A 17357-nucleotide genomic window follows, 5' to 3' on the forward strand; every position below is an offset into this window, starting at 1 on the left:
TAAACTTACTGTGGACTCAGCTTCTGCATCCAGGTCATTGACAGAAGCATTGAAAAGAATTGGATCCCAAGGAGTGGATGGCTTTGCTTGTTTCTTTTAATCAGGAGCATGGGGTTAAAGCTAGAGATCACCAATCAGTTCACAGTCTCCACCAGCTCAGCTCTCTGCTTGAGACTGATTTGTTATAAATCAGCTTTCTTGCAGCTTAGTGTACCAGCCTGTAAAACAGGTAATTCGGAGCCAGACCGTCAGCTGTGAACTGGCACAGCTCTACTCAGTTCCCACTGTCAGGAGGGGGCATATTTGGCCAAAATTAATCATCAGGCATCCCTGGTGAGGCAAGCAGAGTGATTTACATCATGACCTGGCTCACTGCATCCTCGTCTATGTGGAGAGGTGCAGACTGTTACAGGATGCTGCTCTGTTACAGATATCACACAGCTCTTCTTAAGCTGAAGTGGCAGTGAAGCTTCCAGAGGGAATCTGTCATATACCTAGCACATGGCTTGTGTCCACAGGGCACCCACCCATATATAAACAGTTCTTCTCTACGTCACAGAAGCAAAGAAGTTTTAATGTTTCCAGCTAATTTGGCCTCTACTGTTGACAACAAAGTCTGCTATGTCCAGTCTTATCTGTAAAATATTGCTGGTTTCAAAATACTATTTTCATGGGTGTTAGAATAAGTGATCCTTTGCAACACCCTCCTAACCTATGATTAGGAAGTAAATGACAAAGTCTAACAAGAACAATCTCTTGACATTAAATTTTACGGAACCAGTCAGAAAGTAAATAAGCACACACCTGACAGGAAAGCTTCACTTCACTAATATCAACTGAGCATATGAACTGGACAGGCTTCATGATTTTCTGCCCAATTAACACAACTCCAAAATCTCCAGTCAAGAGTTCTCAGCCCAGGGTATTCCTTGGCAGAACCTCAAGACATCCTGCTTGAACAGAGAAATAAAAACAAATGTTCCTCTTACATGACTTGCCTCCTAATCTTGACCCAGCATAAAGATTGATAGTTTAGCTGTTGAATTTCCCCTGAGAATTTTACTTTTTTTACAAGGTTAAAATATAATATTGATTACATACGTACTACAAGAAGAGACTAATACACAGTATGCAATATTAATCACAGGTGATGTTTTCAGAACATAAAAATATAATATACTCAGAAAACATTCCATATATTTTTCAAAGGACACGAAGAATTCATGACTGGTACAAGCAATGCTTTTAAAGAAGAAAAATCTTACCTGTCACAAGCTGTTGTCCTGCTAGTCCTACTGGAACCATCCCCAGATTATTCATAGCTGTAGCCCAAGCTGTGGGATCAGTGACTGACATGTTAAGCTGCGTGGTATCTATAGCTATACTTCCCAAACCATCAGCTGCTGCAAGGAAGTAAACATGCTGTAAGTAGAAAAGCCTATGCACCACAAATTTTAACCAAATCTTTCAGTGAGAATGAGGTATCACAACCACTGTTTATTTTGGGGTATTTTGTTTCTTAATTATGATTCACCTTTAGATTATTGATAATAATTCTTGGTATTGTATAATAGAGCATAAAGTCATTGGAAACATTCAACAGATGTAAAATGGTACAAAGAAAAGAGAAAACTACTTCACCATGAGGATAGTCAAGAAGTAGAACAGGCTATGCAGTCACCATCCCTGGCACCTTACAAGACTCAACATTTTATCATAATGATGTGAACAGCTGATCTGACCCTATCTCTGGCCCTGCTTTAAACAGGAGGTTGGATTGGGGACCATCTGAGGCCTCTCCCAGCCTGAATAAATTGCTCTGCAACACTCTGATAGAACTTAATGATACATAAATAGTTGTGGAACTTGACTGAAACCTGTGAGAACCAAACATACCCCAAAAAAGAACAGTTTTCCATAAGGTGCAATTTTTTATTTTGTAAAAGATTTAAGAATACCTTATTCCCTAACTAAAAAGAGATCAAATAAATTCCATTCACTATAGCAAATATCTTTTTTTTTTTTTCTAAAACCAGAAAAGAAATATCATTAGTATGGTCAAAACAGAGTGAGCCCACATATGGATCTTCCTTTGATGGGGGGGTGGTGGGTGGGGTAGTTAAGGGATGCCACCTTAACTGGAAACTGAATATACTTGATACTGAAACACCAGACACAAGATGTGATCACACATTTTTGCTTCTCCCCTCCCCAGTCACACCTGAAATCAGCTCTTTCCAGCTATTTTCTTACGGCCTTTGCAGACCTGAGATATTTACCAGCAGCCATTGCTTTTCCCTGGATCCTTTTTCTTCTGTTTGACTTCTTCAGTTAGGAATAATTAGCTACTGTATTAGCAGCATCTTGAGATGGGATATCACCAAGCACAGGGCCCTCACACAGCTCATTAGGCTCTGAAAGAAAAAAGATAGCAGGTGCCAGAGTCAGAACACAAGAATGGACCAACGTCTTTGGGAAGCACTCGAAGCTCCTGCCCGCTCCCTCTGGATCAGCAGCCCCAGTCTCTGTGCACACATTTCACAGCCTCTGTAGAGGCATTCCAGCAAACACTGCTCCTCACCTGCTGAACAAACAGTACCACGTATGAACCTGTCAGGCCACTGAAAAGCTCTTCACAAATTAGGTCTTATCAGTAGCTACACAGCCTCCTTGGCATGAAGGCATTGGCTGAAAGAACATATTAAGGGATGAATGTGATTTTTTTTTTAACTGTTAACAATTAACTGGTGTTGCAAGTTTTAAGGAAATAGTAGTCTGTTCTGAGATGGAAAGAGGAAAGAAAATACTATGCAGTGACTTACAGAAAGGAGCCTGCAGAGATGTGGAAAGAAAACCTGACAAAGCTGAGGAAGATGCCTGCTCCTTAACTAACACTGCACCCTTGGCTCACAGAGGTTACTTAGCTCAAAGCAAAAGTGTGGTATCTGTTTCTAGCTAAAACACATTGCTCTCATCAGGTGTCTGTCAGGCCATGAATTTTACATAAGGGCAACTTATTGCTGTTGCTGTCATTGCTTGGGAGGCTCACCACGTTAGCGCATCGCTCATCGGAAAGGAGGCAGAATAGGTGACAGGTAAGAGGTGTGAGCAAAGTCTGTGAGCTTCCAGCACTTCCAGCAGGGGTAGAAAACACTAGGCTGAGGATTATCACATACAGAAGCCCAAGCTACACTTTGTGCACCAGGTACATGGGTCTGTGGGTTAAGGAGGGCCACGTTCATTTTTTTTGGCTTTCCAGTAGCCTAACGGATCCAGGGTTTGGGCACCAGGGGCCAGCAAGTGACCAGAGGCTTGCAAGTGTTCAGAGAGGTTATTAGCACCGTGTAGGTGAATTTTGGTGAATTGTTAAGCCCTAGAATAGCTGTGCTAACTTTAAGAAACTACTTGAAAGACCATAATTAGGTGGTTTCCAACATGCAGACCCTAAGGACTCGTCTGTAGAAAAGACATAATTAACATAATTACTATATTTTAGTTTAGTACCTCCCACACTTTTCTTTTTTTTCATTTGATGTGCATAAAGTATGAGCCAGAAAGTTTCATGGCACTGTATATATCATTTCATAGGAACATGATGAAATCAATGGCTGTAAAAGTAAGAGTCAGGCTCAGACAATGATCTACATTTTTTTGTATGTTGTAATTTACAAATAACCAATACACTGGGCTAAAAAGCATTTTGTTCTAATCTACAGTGTGTCTACTTAAAAGTCAATAGTTATCAACCCTTAATATTTGAATTTGCAATTCCAATTCTTATTTGATCTCCACTATTCATTATACATAACATAAAATATTTTTATCATAAAATTAGCTTTTAAATAACATCTATAAACAGCAAACAAACACTGAATGGAAGTCTTCTGCAGGGAATGCAACTAACATAAGGCAAGGCAGCTAAGATTTATGTCAAGTTTTTAAAAACTGGGTGTCTCCTATTCAGCTCTTTAAACTTGTACTTAGCCCTTTCCACTGAGGCTATAAACTTCTGACCACAAACATCTGTTTTGAGGTTAGGGCTGGCTGAATTACTCCTTGTCAATAAGTTATTTCTTACACAGTACAGCCCTCCTTGCTCTTTATGAATCACTGCCAAATCAATCCCAATTTACAAATATATGCTGAATAGCCCATATAAGAGTAGTTCACCTCTTTCCCTGACCAGTAGCCTTGTTGCCTTGATGAAGAAAGGAGCATTTAAAAGCCAACAGTGATGAAATGCCTCTCTATACCTTGCTATAATGCATCACCACAGCTAATGGGGAGGAAGGAGGTACTGCTCCCTGGTTTTGGGGCAAAGGCATCTCAGATAGACATGGATTGCTGGGATAAGAGAAAGAAAATGGGTATTGGACTCTCTCTGCCATCCCCCTTGCCCATGTTTTACTGTTTGGTGCAGTGTGTACCAGGTGACAGCTCTGCTGCTGAACGCTAATACTCTTCTGCCCAAGCCCACACTGCAGTTGCCCCAGTTCTGCCAGAAATACAGGATCAAACCTCAGTCTACTGGGAATGACTTTTTGGTGTTTTCCTTCTGATATGTTCACATATTTCAAATTTTGGTCTACTTTGATGAATTATCTACAAGTATTTGTTGAAGTCCTTGTGGAGGAAGAAGACTATAACACCACAAATATGAACGAAAACATAATCAATAGGTTGAACTGGTGAAACTCATGGTGTACTGTACCACCAGGTCTGCCCAATATGCCAAGGAAGTCTGTGCTCAAAACACATTCTCGTAGCCCACCCTGGCTCTGGGCAGCTTTGCTTTCTCTCTGACCACCAGGTCTACTGTTTCATCAAAAGTACCTGGATACAGTGCAGGGTGAACCAGGGGAAAAGCCATAAAAGAGAACGTGAGGAGCCTAAAGTGGAACTAGTTCTATCTAACCAAGAACTGCTGCAGGCTATTTTGTCAGTGGAAGAGAGCTGAATAACAAGCATAAACGAACCTATGAATGCTGAATAATTTGCAGTAAGCTGTAGGCAGAACTAATGCTCCATCCTGAAGGACACAGACTGTAGAAACTACTTCTTTTAAAAAGAAAAATACTAATTTTGAACATCCCTTCTAGTGACAACTCAGTGGTTAAGACAGAGCAACATAATATGGCAAAAATAGTCTCACAGGCATTACAAACCTGATTTAGACTTAAACATTAGCTTTTGTTTAAGAAGCTAATTCTGAAAATTTGTATAGAGAAGGTTTCATTAATGCTTAAAATAAAATCAGCTTTGGGCAAATTTCAGCATTTCTTTGTGTAGCTCAGACACTGCACTATTATATCCTTCATGACACTGGAAATAAAACAAGCAAGGAAAGCAAACAAACCCACTCTCTAATGTCATGTAAAAAGCAAAATCCTAACTTTGATGAGGAATACATCTACTAGCAAAGATTCTGGCTTTCTTAATAATAAATTTAATCACAGTTACTGGTTAAACAGGCAAGAAAGTGTAAGCTTATGCAGGGATCTTGTGTAGCCTGAGCAGGCATTAACCAACACCACTTCACTGACATCACACCTTTAGAGAGCATTCCTGATTTACAATTCACTAATACTCCTCCGGGCATTAATGACCTGAAGATATATGTAAAAGAATCTGTTTTTATAAACATTTGTGCATGGGAGTAGCCCTACTTCAGGGGAGTAACTTCACAAGCAAATAAAGCCATAATCCTGATTTACAGGAAAAAATGTATAAAATATTCTGGGCTCTGCTATTCCTTGATGTTTGGGAGAGGCAGAGACATTAATAAAAACTTCCTGATTTGAGAACTTCTGATGAACAAAATTTTGATGCCAAGCATTTTGTAAAGCGATTTCACATTATACTTTTTTGGTGGTCTCTTTGCAGACATGATACAAGGACCAGTCCTTGGACGGTGAATTGCAAGAGACATTTAGACTTCCCTCAGACAGGTTGTCAGGAAGATAAAGCATCCTCAAGTCCATACCAATGAGCACTTCTCAGTCATAGCAGTCATAGCAGATTGTACTTAGTGAACATATTTTATACCAGGCAATTAAATGCAGTTACCCAAATGAATACAGAAGTCGGTTATATATTGTGCATCAATTATCACAGGCAATGAATGCCATGAGACAAAGAAATTAACATAACATAAAACTAATTCAATAACAGCAGATTGTGAAGTTAAAATCCTACCCTTTAGATATCCATAACACCGCAATGAGTTACAACATGGAGTGAAGCTGATTAAATGCACCACTGTAACGAGGCTCTGCGGAGTGCCCGGGTCAGCAGCCAGCCCTGGGATGCAAGGAGGAGGTTCTCTGCCCAACTCTGACACCGACCTGCTGAGTGACCTTAAGTCATTTCAGCACTTTGTCTAATTTTTGTGACCATTAAATCCTTCAAGGAAAAAACTGATGGTGTCAACCTTTTGAAACCTTGGAGTACAAGTCAGAAAGTCATTAAATGCTATTGGTGCTGATTCTTGAGGAAACACAGATGGAAAGGAACAATGTGGAATCTTGTGAACTGTTATATCTAGATGAGTTTTCCTGTTCTTAAAAGAATGGCAATTTCAAAGTGTTTGTTACTATTCACTGTGATTCATAGGACAGTGGTCATTAGGTTGGTCACACTCCACCTGACCTGCCAAAGTACAGGTCATTTATCAGGCTACCTCCAGCTGTCTTCTAAAATATATCAAGTGTTTTGTACCGATTCTTCACAGTGCTTTTGTTTCTCCAGCTGCATACAGGAATACCAGTAAAGAAGGGAAAATAGAAAGAAAAGCTAGACAAGGATATGCTGTAAGTCACTGTTCATTTCTTTCTGACTATCTTACAATGAAGAAGAAAAATGGGACTAGCAACAATGAAAATTATATTTTTATGCCACAGCCACCCTACCTGGGCTACATGAAAAAAAAAAACAGCATCTCCAATTGATTCCAAAGATGGCTTTTAGAAGTATTTTTGATATTATTGCATATGCAGTGTTACAAGAAGAGGCATTCTTTTCCATGGTTAATGGTATGTTAACACCTAGAAAATGTCACCTAAATTCAGAAATTCATAACAAATTGAAGGAAAACATATTTCTTGCAACTATTTGCAAAAATGAATTTACTACAGCAAGTAAAAAATTACATCAGGTACCAAGGCTTTTTTGGAACAAAATCTTTTTTTCTGGGAGGGGATCCTAACGTATGCATCTACTATGCTTCATCTCCCTGCAGCTCTACTGCAAAGACAAGCTGGTTTCCAGCATCTCCAGAGTCACCCTGTTTACATGGATTTTTCTGCCACAACTCCCTCTTACAGGAGGCATTTGAAAGTAAAGATTAATTCTGCAGGAACCAGCACTTTCCTTAAGAAAACAGCTTCATTAAGCACAAGCTAGGGAAGATAAGCTCTCCTAGAGCCTAAATAAGAGCTCTGGTTTTGTGTTCACTCACGTAACCTTTCCAATTTTTTGTCTTATAAATGATTTAAAGCACCTTTTTTCATTCTAGATTATGCCACTAAAAACCTACATAGTCATTTTATAAACTCATAAAATATGTGCTGGTGGATTAAGACATTTCACTTTTAACTATGTAAACCAAATATGTAGGTTTTTCCATGATTGCAAGGGATACTTTCCACCAATTTTCACTGAAAAAACAGTTAATGAATAAATCATGTCCATACTGATAGGATTAAGACAATTTAGAGAAAAATCACAATATAACAGTTATAACAAAATAAAACAGTTTCCCTCTAAATTCAACAAAGTCAATTTTTACAAAACATATTTTCTGGAAGAACTGCTCATTTGAGATGCTGCATTACTTAAATCCATTGTCCCACCACGTCTTGAAGATAACACATGGTACACACAAAGGCCAGAATTCCCTTGGAAAGCAGAGCACTGCAAGATTTCAACAGAGAAAGAAAAATAAAACAGAAATCTCCAAGATAAACAGGTATTCTCTGGTGATGCTCCTTGAAAGGTCACTCGGTAATATTTCATGGTAAATCCCAGATTTCAGTGGCATCTCAGAGCAAAACCTTAACAGGTTACAAATGTGCTTTTTGTTTTGCGTGTATTTTAGCAGCTGCAGTCTGATTATGCTGAAGCCTATAAATAACAGATTCTGGAGGCACATTAAGCAAAGCATTATAGAAGTCCAGCTTACTTACTGAAAAAGCATATGCAGTTCCAAAATCATCTGGAACAGGAAAAAAAAAAGCCATATTGCTGGCTAGCAGAGCCTTGATAAAAACAGGTCTGATTATTCCTTGAACACAAAACACTGTTGTGAATTGATGATTGCATCTCTGTTTTTCACCCTGCCAAGATGGCTTGCAATTGTGACTCACTTGCTTCCCATTTAAAAGAACAGTGACTTACTGACTAAATTAGGACAATCCTTTCTTTAAATGCTGCATTTTCCCTTCATTTATATTTAAGAAAAACAAATATTCTGAAATGTTTTAATTATTTACAGCAGTATTTTAATAGCAAGCCTTTAATCACTACTTTCTACTAAAGGCCAGTGATTATTTTAGAAACATGACATCCCACACCACTGCATTTCAGACAAAAGGGGAAGCATTCGAAGAAGATTTTGAACAAAGACACTTCAGCAGCTTAATTGAAAGGCAGAACACTGAAATGAGAGGCACTGGAATGCCTTCTTCATGCCATAAAGTACCTGGGGGAGTCATATGGACTTCACATACTCTTTCTTATCTTTTTGGGCTTGAGAGAATACCTATATAAATGCACTACACCTATCAAATATCTTCTCTCACTGTACCACACACAATATTCTTGCTTCATGCCTACTAAACCTACATCAAGCTGAAATACAAAGGGTTGTTTGGTTGAGTGTTTTTAAAAACTCAGACAAAAGTGGGGGAAAAGAGACCAAAGCAAACAAGGACACACTTCCAGAATGAGTATTTTAGCTTCCTGGCTAACCTAAAGTGAAATAATTCCCATGTTGCCTCCTGAAAAAATGAACAGCTTGACAGGTAAGCCGTGTCTGTGGCAGAGCCCCAGGGACTGCCACAGACCACCAGAGGCAGGGGTGCCTTCAAATTGAATTTCCAAAGGAACACAGACAGCTGTCTCCTAGTCCCAGCAGACCAGGATACCGTTGCATTTCACATGGTAACATTATGTAAGGAAAGTCTATTTTAAGTAACTTTTTAGAAGTTTCTAAAATGCATTCATTATCATTTTTCTTCTCCTTCAAAGTCTGTATAATTGAACTCCTGGAGTTAAGGCAGCCTGTCTTTTCAGGCAGACATTCATTGGGGGGAAAAAAAACCCAAACCTGTCAGTCAAACTATTTTCATATTTTTAAAATACACTTTTATCATTGGGTCAAATTATGGCAAGAGGTGACACACATCTAAGTGTCCTTTGTTAAATGCAAGGGAGATCTGCAGAGCACTTTTTGCAGAATATTAAAGCAGTCTAAAGTCATATTGATCAAAATTTTATGCAATACCATCAAGTATTCTCTCAGTGATGGCTGTTCAGTGAAAATCTGGAAAAGAGATTTAGGCTTGTTTTGTTTGTTTTAATTGAAGGTTTCTGGTGATAAATTTTGCTTAAGAGAAAAAGTCACTACCTCTTCTATCAGCTTACATCTGTCCTCACTCTGAAAGCTGCCATCCCCTTTTAGCACATCACACTCAGGATATTTTCTCCAGCTACAAGATCTAAATTGCCAGTGTGCTCCCTGGGCTCATTTATCTTGCAATCTTTCCATCCCTCTTACTATACCTCCTATTCTCCATTTACCTCATAACACTTCTTCTTGCTTTTCTTTGCATTATTTTGTTTTCATCCATCGACTCCACACTCCCCTTGCAAGGTAGGCACATCTCTTGCCTTAATCTGCCATGGACAATTCTCTCACCCAAATATCTCTTCACAGCCAAGAAGTTACTGTTTGTTACACTTTGCTCTTGTATTAGGGAAGGCAGGGATTCACCTCACCTAAAGTCTGCCAATGTAGACATCTATACTTGAGCTTTCTTACTGTTGTCATTGCTAACAGGGAGAACCAGGTGCTTCTGCCAGCCTGTTTCAGACACCTCCCTTGCCAGGCAGTGAAGCTCACCTTGGAGGTGCACATCTCACTCCCCTGGCTGAAAGTCTACGCTGCAGTTTTGGATATGAACATCTGTTTTGTCAGACACCCATGGGATGAGATGACCTGGGCTGAGCTAACTGTGCCTTGGGAGCTCAGTTGTCACTCTGCTACCTGCATGCCATATGAATCCCAGCAAGACACTCAGTCCTGAGGGACTTGGCTTCCACTCCTGTCCTTTGCCTGATAACTCTGGCACAGTGAGCTGCAGGACAACAGAAAGCACAACTCAGTTTGCAATAGCTCATGAGAATGTCCCCAAATATAGATACATACAAATTAAAGAGAGAGAGATGGTTGTCTTTCTGATTATTTTTCTGTCCATCCCCAGTGAATATGCCAACATACAACTATTAGTGTTTGACAGCAGGAGCTGCCCACTCTAACACATTCCTACAACTGTGATCTGCTTTTCTCTGAAGAGAAAATTCATTCTGGACCTTTTCTTTCTACTTCCAAATGATTAATCCCATCTCCCCAGCCCCATTTCTTTACCAGACACTTAACTTTCTTGCTCCTTGCAATTCACAGTTTGAAGATCAGTGTAAATCACACACCTCTGGGCTATCACAGTCCCCTGTTTCTGCCCACCAGCCTTGCAAAGGTTGCTCCTGGCTTTCTTCATCATTCCTGCCATATTTGGGGACAGCATCTGTTTTTGAACCAGAAGTGAGGACAGCAACAGGGAGTTTCCCTCTGTCCTTTCTGATTTACGAGGTAGTTTGCTGTAGATAAATGAGGGAAATGATGAGTATGTTCCACCTCCCACTGGACAAAGCAGAGCTTCCAGGGTCTTTGAGCTGCCACATACCCATTAGCTTTCCTCAGAGGCTGAATTAAGTTGCTAAGCAGAGCCAGGAATTTTGCCTGTTTTCTAAACAGTTGTTTATGGGATCACTAGCAAGTTACATAAATTTAGGATTATTACATACTCTGTGGGCACTGAGGGAGAAGCAATTCCACAGTTAACATGAGGTCAGATCAGGAAAACAGCAGCTACTATGCATGCTTCAACTATGATCAGGCAACAAAAATTATTTTGATGCTTCTGCCTTGTAACTAGCTGTCAGGGGGTCAGGATGGAGAAGGCTAGAGCTGCAGATCAGGGTGAATCTAATGATGCTAAAAGCCCTTCTTCCCTCCAGGTGGTCCTGCCATACCTTTACCTAGTCAGCAATCCTTCCACTACCCTTTCTGTGAAACTGTCTTCTTGAATGCACATTTCTTTTCTTCAATTTCAGTTACAATTCTTCAGGGCAGGAAATTATGTTGATTTTCCCTCAGGCAGGGCTAAAACCTAGTGGAAATGTGGCATTCTTTGTTTAATTGTACTGATGCTGCCTTTAGCCAGGTGCCTTCCAGGCAGGAATATCAGCAAGGCAGCACTGCTCTAAAACACAGAGACGAGACCACCCCCTTGGCAGGCTTCTGCATAGCCCCTTGTGCAGCCAGGCTTTCATCCCATTTGAGGCTTTTAAGGTGTCACTGTGTTGGAAAACTAGGAATAATGATGATCGTAGCATTCTTCTCTCTCCTCATGCAGCCCTTCCACCTCTTTCACGTAGTTAGTAATCCTGTCATCCACCATTTTTCAAAATGTTGTACATTTGTCTGTCTTTTAAAATTTGAATTATAAGCTCTTCAGGGCAGAGAATTTACCTTTATCTGTGTTGGTAAAGTAATAACAAGAATAATGTATTTATTTACTGTAATACAGTATTTCTAGCCTTCAAGATAAAATCAGAAACAATCTGAAGTCAACAAGAAGACCAAAAGATTTGCGGAACCTTTAACCATGAAGCGGAAGCCATGAAGCCACCTTGTGAAACTTTGGTAAATTAGTTACTTATATTCATAAATAGCAGTAAAGATCCTTGCAAATTGACCCTCTGGAAAATATAAAGCAAAACATAACCAGTGTAAACCAGCAGAGCACTGCTCCACATGTGTATTATAAGGGTCACAAATGGCCTCCTAGTTACTTTTTAAACAAATGCAATGTTAATACTTTCACTGCAACATTATGAATAAAGCATTTGGCCTGTAGCTACGAATATGGTATGTCATGGCTTTTGACTTGTTTGTTTATATCGTCATCCAGAAAATTTATGTACCAAGCTCTCTTGGAGTCAATCTTGACTCAACCCTTGAATATGCAGAGGACACGGCCTATGTAGAGGGCTCTGGGGTGCAGCAGTTTCCATCAGCTTCCCCAGTGTAACTGGATGGCCACTACAGCAGCACAGTGCTCTTCTGGCACACAGGAGGAGAACAGAGTGCCAGGGTCAGTGTCCAGGCCTCTTTGGCACCATCTCTGCTCGTGCTGTTAATGGTTTCTTTGTTCTCTAAAGATCTGCAGTATCAAATTAATCAAAATAACGGCAATGATGCAAGAGATTAAACTGAAAGGAATATGAACTGCCCTTGTTTATCCAGGTGATACTACAGGAAGTACAAAGCAGATACATGTAGAGGACAAAGCCCTGTCCTTGGAATTTATGATCTGAATGGAAAATGCTTTGTGAGACCACTATATTTCTGTCTAAAATATATGGTTTAATTTAAGAGTACCTGAATGACCCTAGCAGCTTCTGATATATAATAGTAAGGTTAAATGACCTCTATGTACTTTCTTGCCTGAAGCTCAGAGCAACGTGAATGCAAGAGGAGCATTTTGAATGGGTCCCATTTGTTATTCTTTTAATTGCCTACTAATATTTCTTTTGGTGGGAAAGACTTAATAGATCCCTTCTGCCTCCAAATGTCTTCCAACCTATCCAAATTGCAATTCAGCCAAAACAAATACAGGTCTCCAGTTCTCTAGAAATGAAAAAGAAACTTGACAGGGATCCAGGAGACTCCTGTTCCTCATATATGTCTGCAACACACCTTTGGCAAGTAATTTAAACCATCATCCCCCACCCATGAAGTGGTGTGATTACACTTTCTTTATCCTAGACTTTATTAATCTTGCCTAGTCAGGTTGTTCTCTGATTATAGGGTGGGTACAGCATGACAGGACCACGACCCAGGCCTGCAGAAAACACAGGATTGCATTAGGTTGAGGAATATTCTTTCCCCATAAAATTCAATACTAAAGCAGAGTGGAATAAACAAAACAAACAAAAAAAACCCAATTATCATAATTTCCTATGGAATTACTGTTTATCTGAATGTGGAGAAAATAGCAAGTTTCCTTTAAAAGCACTTGCAATGAAATTCACACTCTGTCAGGTGTAAATTACAGCCTGTATCTCATCTTGTTCTATCTACAGCTCCTTTCATAGTCATGCATAGCACCAGCGTATAAAAATATTTCCTGCATGTGATAAAGCAAGTGTGGGCACATAAGATGCAGGAAAAATATGAGACACAAAAAGAAAATGTTTACTGGTATCTTAAAAGAAAACTAAAAGTTTGTAATCATGCTGTTTCTCAGTTAGATAAGGTGAATTACAATTGTCCTTGAGAACACAATTTAAATAAATCTAAGAAATATTTTGTTTAAGAAGTTGCAGAGAATGGAGGTAGCTAAAAATAAATGACAGAAATAAATAACAATCCCAGGAACATGATTATGTTGTGCAACCACAAATATAGTAGATCACTTAAATTAAGGCCAGATCATAATAGAGTTGCTCAGTGGAATAGCGTGGGAAACAGGCTTTTCATCTTTTTTTCTCCTCAGTGTTCTATGCAAGATCTTCTGATAGCATATGCTCTATGACATCTAATAGATTACTTCAGACAAATATCTGTACACCATAGTAAACTCTGCAGAAACCTGGTTTCATCTATCCTCATCTTCAAAATAGTGAACTCCTCCCTGAGTCCTGCGGGTTGGAGATACTGCAAAGTGCATCACTGGCACACCATGAAGTATCATTGAGTTTGGGAGGAGTCACTAGATGGAGTTGGAGTGCACTGTCATGTTATTTCAGGGTCCATATTTCAAGGTACAAACAAGACTTCAGCCTGAGTAGAAATTCAATGTTGTTAATCTTCTTTAGGACAACTGTGACTAGGGGCAAGGAAGCGGCGTATTTAGTTTAATTACACGGCCAGAAATGCCTGAGCTAGACAATTCCTTCTTTAAAGTTGGCAATTTCCTTTCATTCAGGAATAGTTTATATGTCTTAATTGTTAAGCTATCTATACAAAGACTATACCTCAGGTTTAGTACTGATTAGGTCTCCAAATGCTTATTAATTGGTGAAGACTGGGTATCTGCCACAGAGCAGAAAGAGAAGCAATAATTTTCTGGATGATAAAACCTTTTTGGGGCACTAAAATTAAAAATCTGCTTGTTCAAATAGGGCCTGAACAAAACAGTTTTGTATGACTTCTCAGTGAATGAAAAGAAATGCCATACCTGTTATGAATGGCTACAGAACTTCTGAAGACTCTGCAGACAGGCTATCTGACTTTCCTGTCATGTCTGGCACAGGTTTTTGCACTTTACAGGATAAGGCAATCAAGCCTTGACCCTTAGCTTCCTCATAATCAACATTTGTGCTAGTAAATTCAGTTTAATTGGAATTCATTCATGTTTCTAAGGGGAGTTTAATGATGGAAAGATTCATGCTTCATCTCATCTCACTGGTACTAAGATTCACAGATCCATCACTGAGAATGGCCTGGCCTCTGTTATCATTAATTGAAACATATTAAGAGACTTAGAAAAAAAAAAATCCAAATATGAAATGTCAGGAGAGAGATCCATCTAGTTTCATTTCCTGTAGTTATAATATACCTTAATTACTGTTAATTAGGAGATATTGTTCCTGGTGGAAGATCATCTGACATAGTTTCTGTTGGTGATTAACATAGAACAGAATTCAATATATTTGTTGAATGTGGGATCTGTTTATTGTGACTGTACCGTTCTATCTAGAGTATCAGTCCTGCTACGCAGCAAAACAAAAAATAGTCACAAGTCAAAAAGATTTCCTTTGACTCATGATGTTTTAATATTCCCTGCTGCCTTCTTAAATTTTCTGCTGCTGGCCCCTTAGGACTCTAGCACATGTTGCAGCTCCCACTAAGGAGGGATACAAGGCTTCTCACTGGGCTTCAACAGAGCTACATCAGAATCTAAATGAACAGCAGATATAGGAAAAGGCTGAGGGAAGACAAGTGCTACAGGAATTGACCTCTGTGGAAGAACAGTGAAGTTGGACAGATAATCAATGAAGGCTTCAGTACCATTTGTGAAAGAGTAATCTTTGATTTATTGGAGGAGTGCTATTATCTGGAAACCTTTCCTCATACAGTATAAAATACAAAAATTTACAAAAATTAGAAACTCAGGCTGAAGGCATGAGCTCAGCTTCTGCTGGTGTCAATACAGTTTGCTCACACTCATTGATCTATGGCTATATATGACCCTGAAATATGTTTTGCTCAGCTGCCTGAGGTATTTGTGCATGCTTAGAATAGAAATGATGAATTGGTTTTATCACTGAAAAGTAAGCAGTGTATATCTTCTGCCTGAAAAGTAACCAAATTAACATTTGTGAAGTTCTAAAAAAAAAAAAAAAAAAAGAAAACACCAGCATAATTGGCTAAACTACTTGTACTAGGTCTTGGTTTTCACAAACTGTGCACACTGGTTTCCTAAATGCTTGTTTACTCTGAACTGCAACAATTGTGATAAATCATTTGCTATTTACTCTTCAGTGCTGCTATATGCTTTGGGCAAAGATTTTTTTCTGTTCATTATTTATTTCTAATAGCAAAACCACTATTTTAACACATTTTTCCATTCCCAGTGATGGATTTTATCTTTGATATGTGATCCAGTTATTTAACTACCTCTCACTACATCTCCCATGAATTGTTTACACAGCAACTTGGCAGCATAATTTGCATATCACAGGAAAGATCTCATTACATGCTCCCAGAGGTGTGGTTTCATGAGCTTTATCACTTTCTTGCACCTATGCACATCTCAGAAGCTGAGTGTCTGGTTAATCCAGAAAAGCACTTCTTGGCTGCCAATAGTAATTAAACATTAATGGTGCAGTTACAACATTTCCAGCCACTCAGAACCTATTTTCCCATTGTCCTAGACCAAATATAATACCCAAAAATATATTTATCTTTTCATATAATTTTTTGTGCCACAGGAAAATCACAGACCTTTACCCTTAATGCATTCTGTTCAGCTGTTGCAGACTTGACCTAAAATAATTAAACAAGGAACAAAAACACAAAGGAAAAAAGTTGGAAAGAAGGAAAACATGCTTAGAAGAGAGGAACTGAAAATACCATGGAAGAGCCAGAGTAGATGTGGAGCTGGACATGGTATTTGCTCTCCAGACTCTTTGGTGACTGATTGGAACAATGGCCCTAACTACAGGCTTCATGTTGATGAAATGCCCATGTTTGGGTGTATTCCATATTATTCTTCACCCATTGTATGAAACATTAAAAAACTGACAGCAGCATAATTTTCACTGAGAGGAGCACTTACTCCAAGAGCACTCTAGCAACATCAAAGCATACAATCACTACGGATCATGGAACAGGAATTAAAGCAAAGGCAGAACTGCAAATCAAACACCAACAAATTTCTTGCATAAAGCACTGCTGCCTCCAGATCTTTTCCCAATAAGCAGACAAACAATACTGTGCCTTCAAACAGAGTGTTCCAATGCACATTTAGGGGGAACAAATATTGCAGCTACCAAATTTTGTTAACTTTGATTTTCCCCCTGCAAATCCACCTTGCAGTAAAAAACTACTCACATGAAGTTTCAGAAATGCAAACTCTGTGTGAATTTGGAATTTGAGATCTAGAGTAGAATTATTAACAACAATAAAGCAGTTTTCAGAAAGTGTCCCATGCAAACCTAGTAACACCCCTCCAGCTGCATTCAGTGCAACCCAGAATCTTTCTCTCTAGCAATAGGAAAAACCCACAAACTCCTCAACACCATAGAAGGTTTGAAGAGAGAGAGGGTTGATTCACTGACAAAACTAATGGGCTATTGAGTTAGTAGCCTTTGAGTCACAAAGCCAACCTCAGTGAACATTGATTGAAACTAGTCATATCTCACAGCCCAAGATCACATTATATAGTGCAATAGCCAGCAGTCACAGTGACAGAGCAACAGGGAGATGAAGCACAGCTGTCTTCTCAAGTCCAAGTATAGCCTGGTGGGCAGGAAGGAAAATCAGAGCAGTTCCTGCCTGTTTAAAAGAG

The 17357-nt window shown here is 39.2% G+C and overlaps 1 protein-coding gene across 18 annotated transcripts in view; it reads right to left on the reverse strand.

Annotated features, from left to right (window-relative positions):
- Nucleotides 1-17357, reverse strand: part of ENOX1 (ecto-NOX disulfide-thiol exchanger 1) — a 355527-nt gene that overhangs the window by 130989 nt on the left and 207181 nt on the right. For 12 of the 18 annotated variants that reach the window (XM_077781387.2, XM_077781383.2, XM_077781384.2 and 9 more), the window contains 2 exons: nt 2280-2414; nt 1266-1403 (listed from right to left, as the gene is read on the reverse strand). In XM_077781387.2, the coding sequence (XP_077637513.1) occupies nt 1266-1403; nt 2280-2289 (148 nt within the window). In that variant the 5' untranslated portion in view covers nt 2290-2414. Of the gene's footprint in view, nt 1-9; nt 771-804; nt 951-1265; nt 1404-2266; nt 2415-17357 lie in introns of those variants that run through there. The other 6 variants (XM_085577203.1, XM_021530842.3, XM_085577161.1 and 3 more) reach the window with 6 other exon arrangements.

The sequence above is a fragment of the Lonchura striata genome, chromosome 1 (assembly GCF_050655825.1).
Source record: "Lonchura striata isolate lonStrDom1 chromosome 1, ASM5065582v1, whole genome shotgun sequence".
Taxonomy (NCBI): domain Eukaryota; kingdom Metazoa; phylum Chordata; class Aves; order Passeriformes; family Estrildidae; genus Lonchura; species Lonchura striata.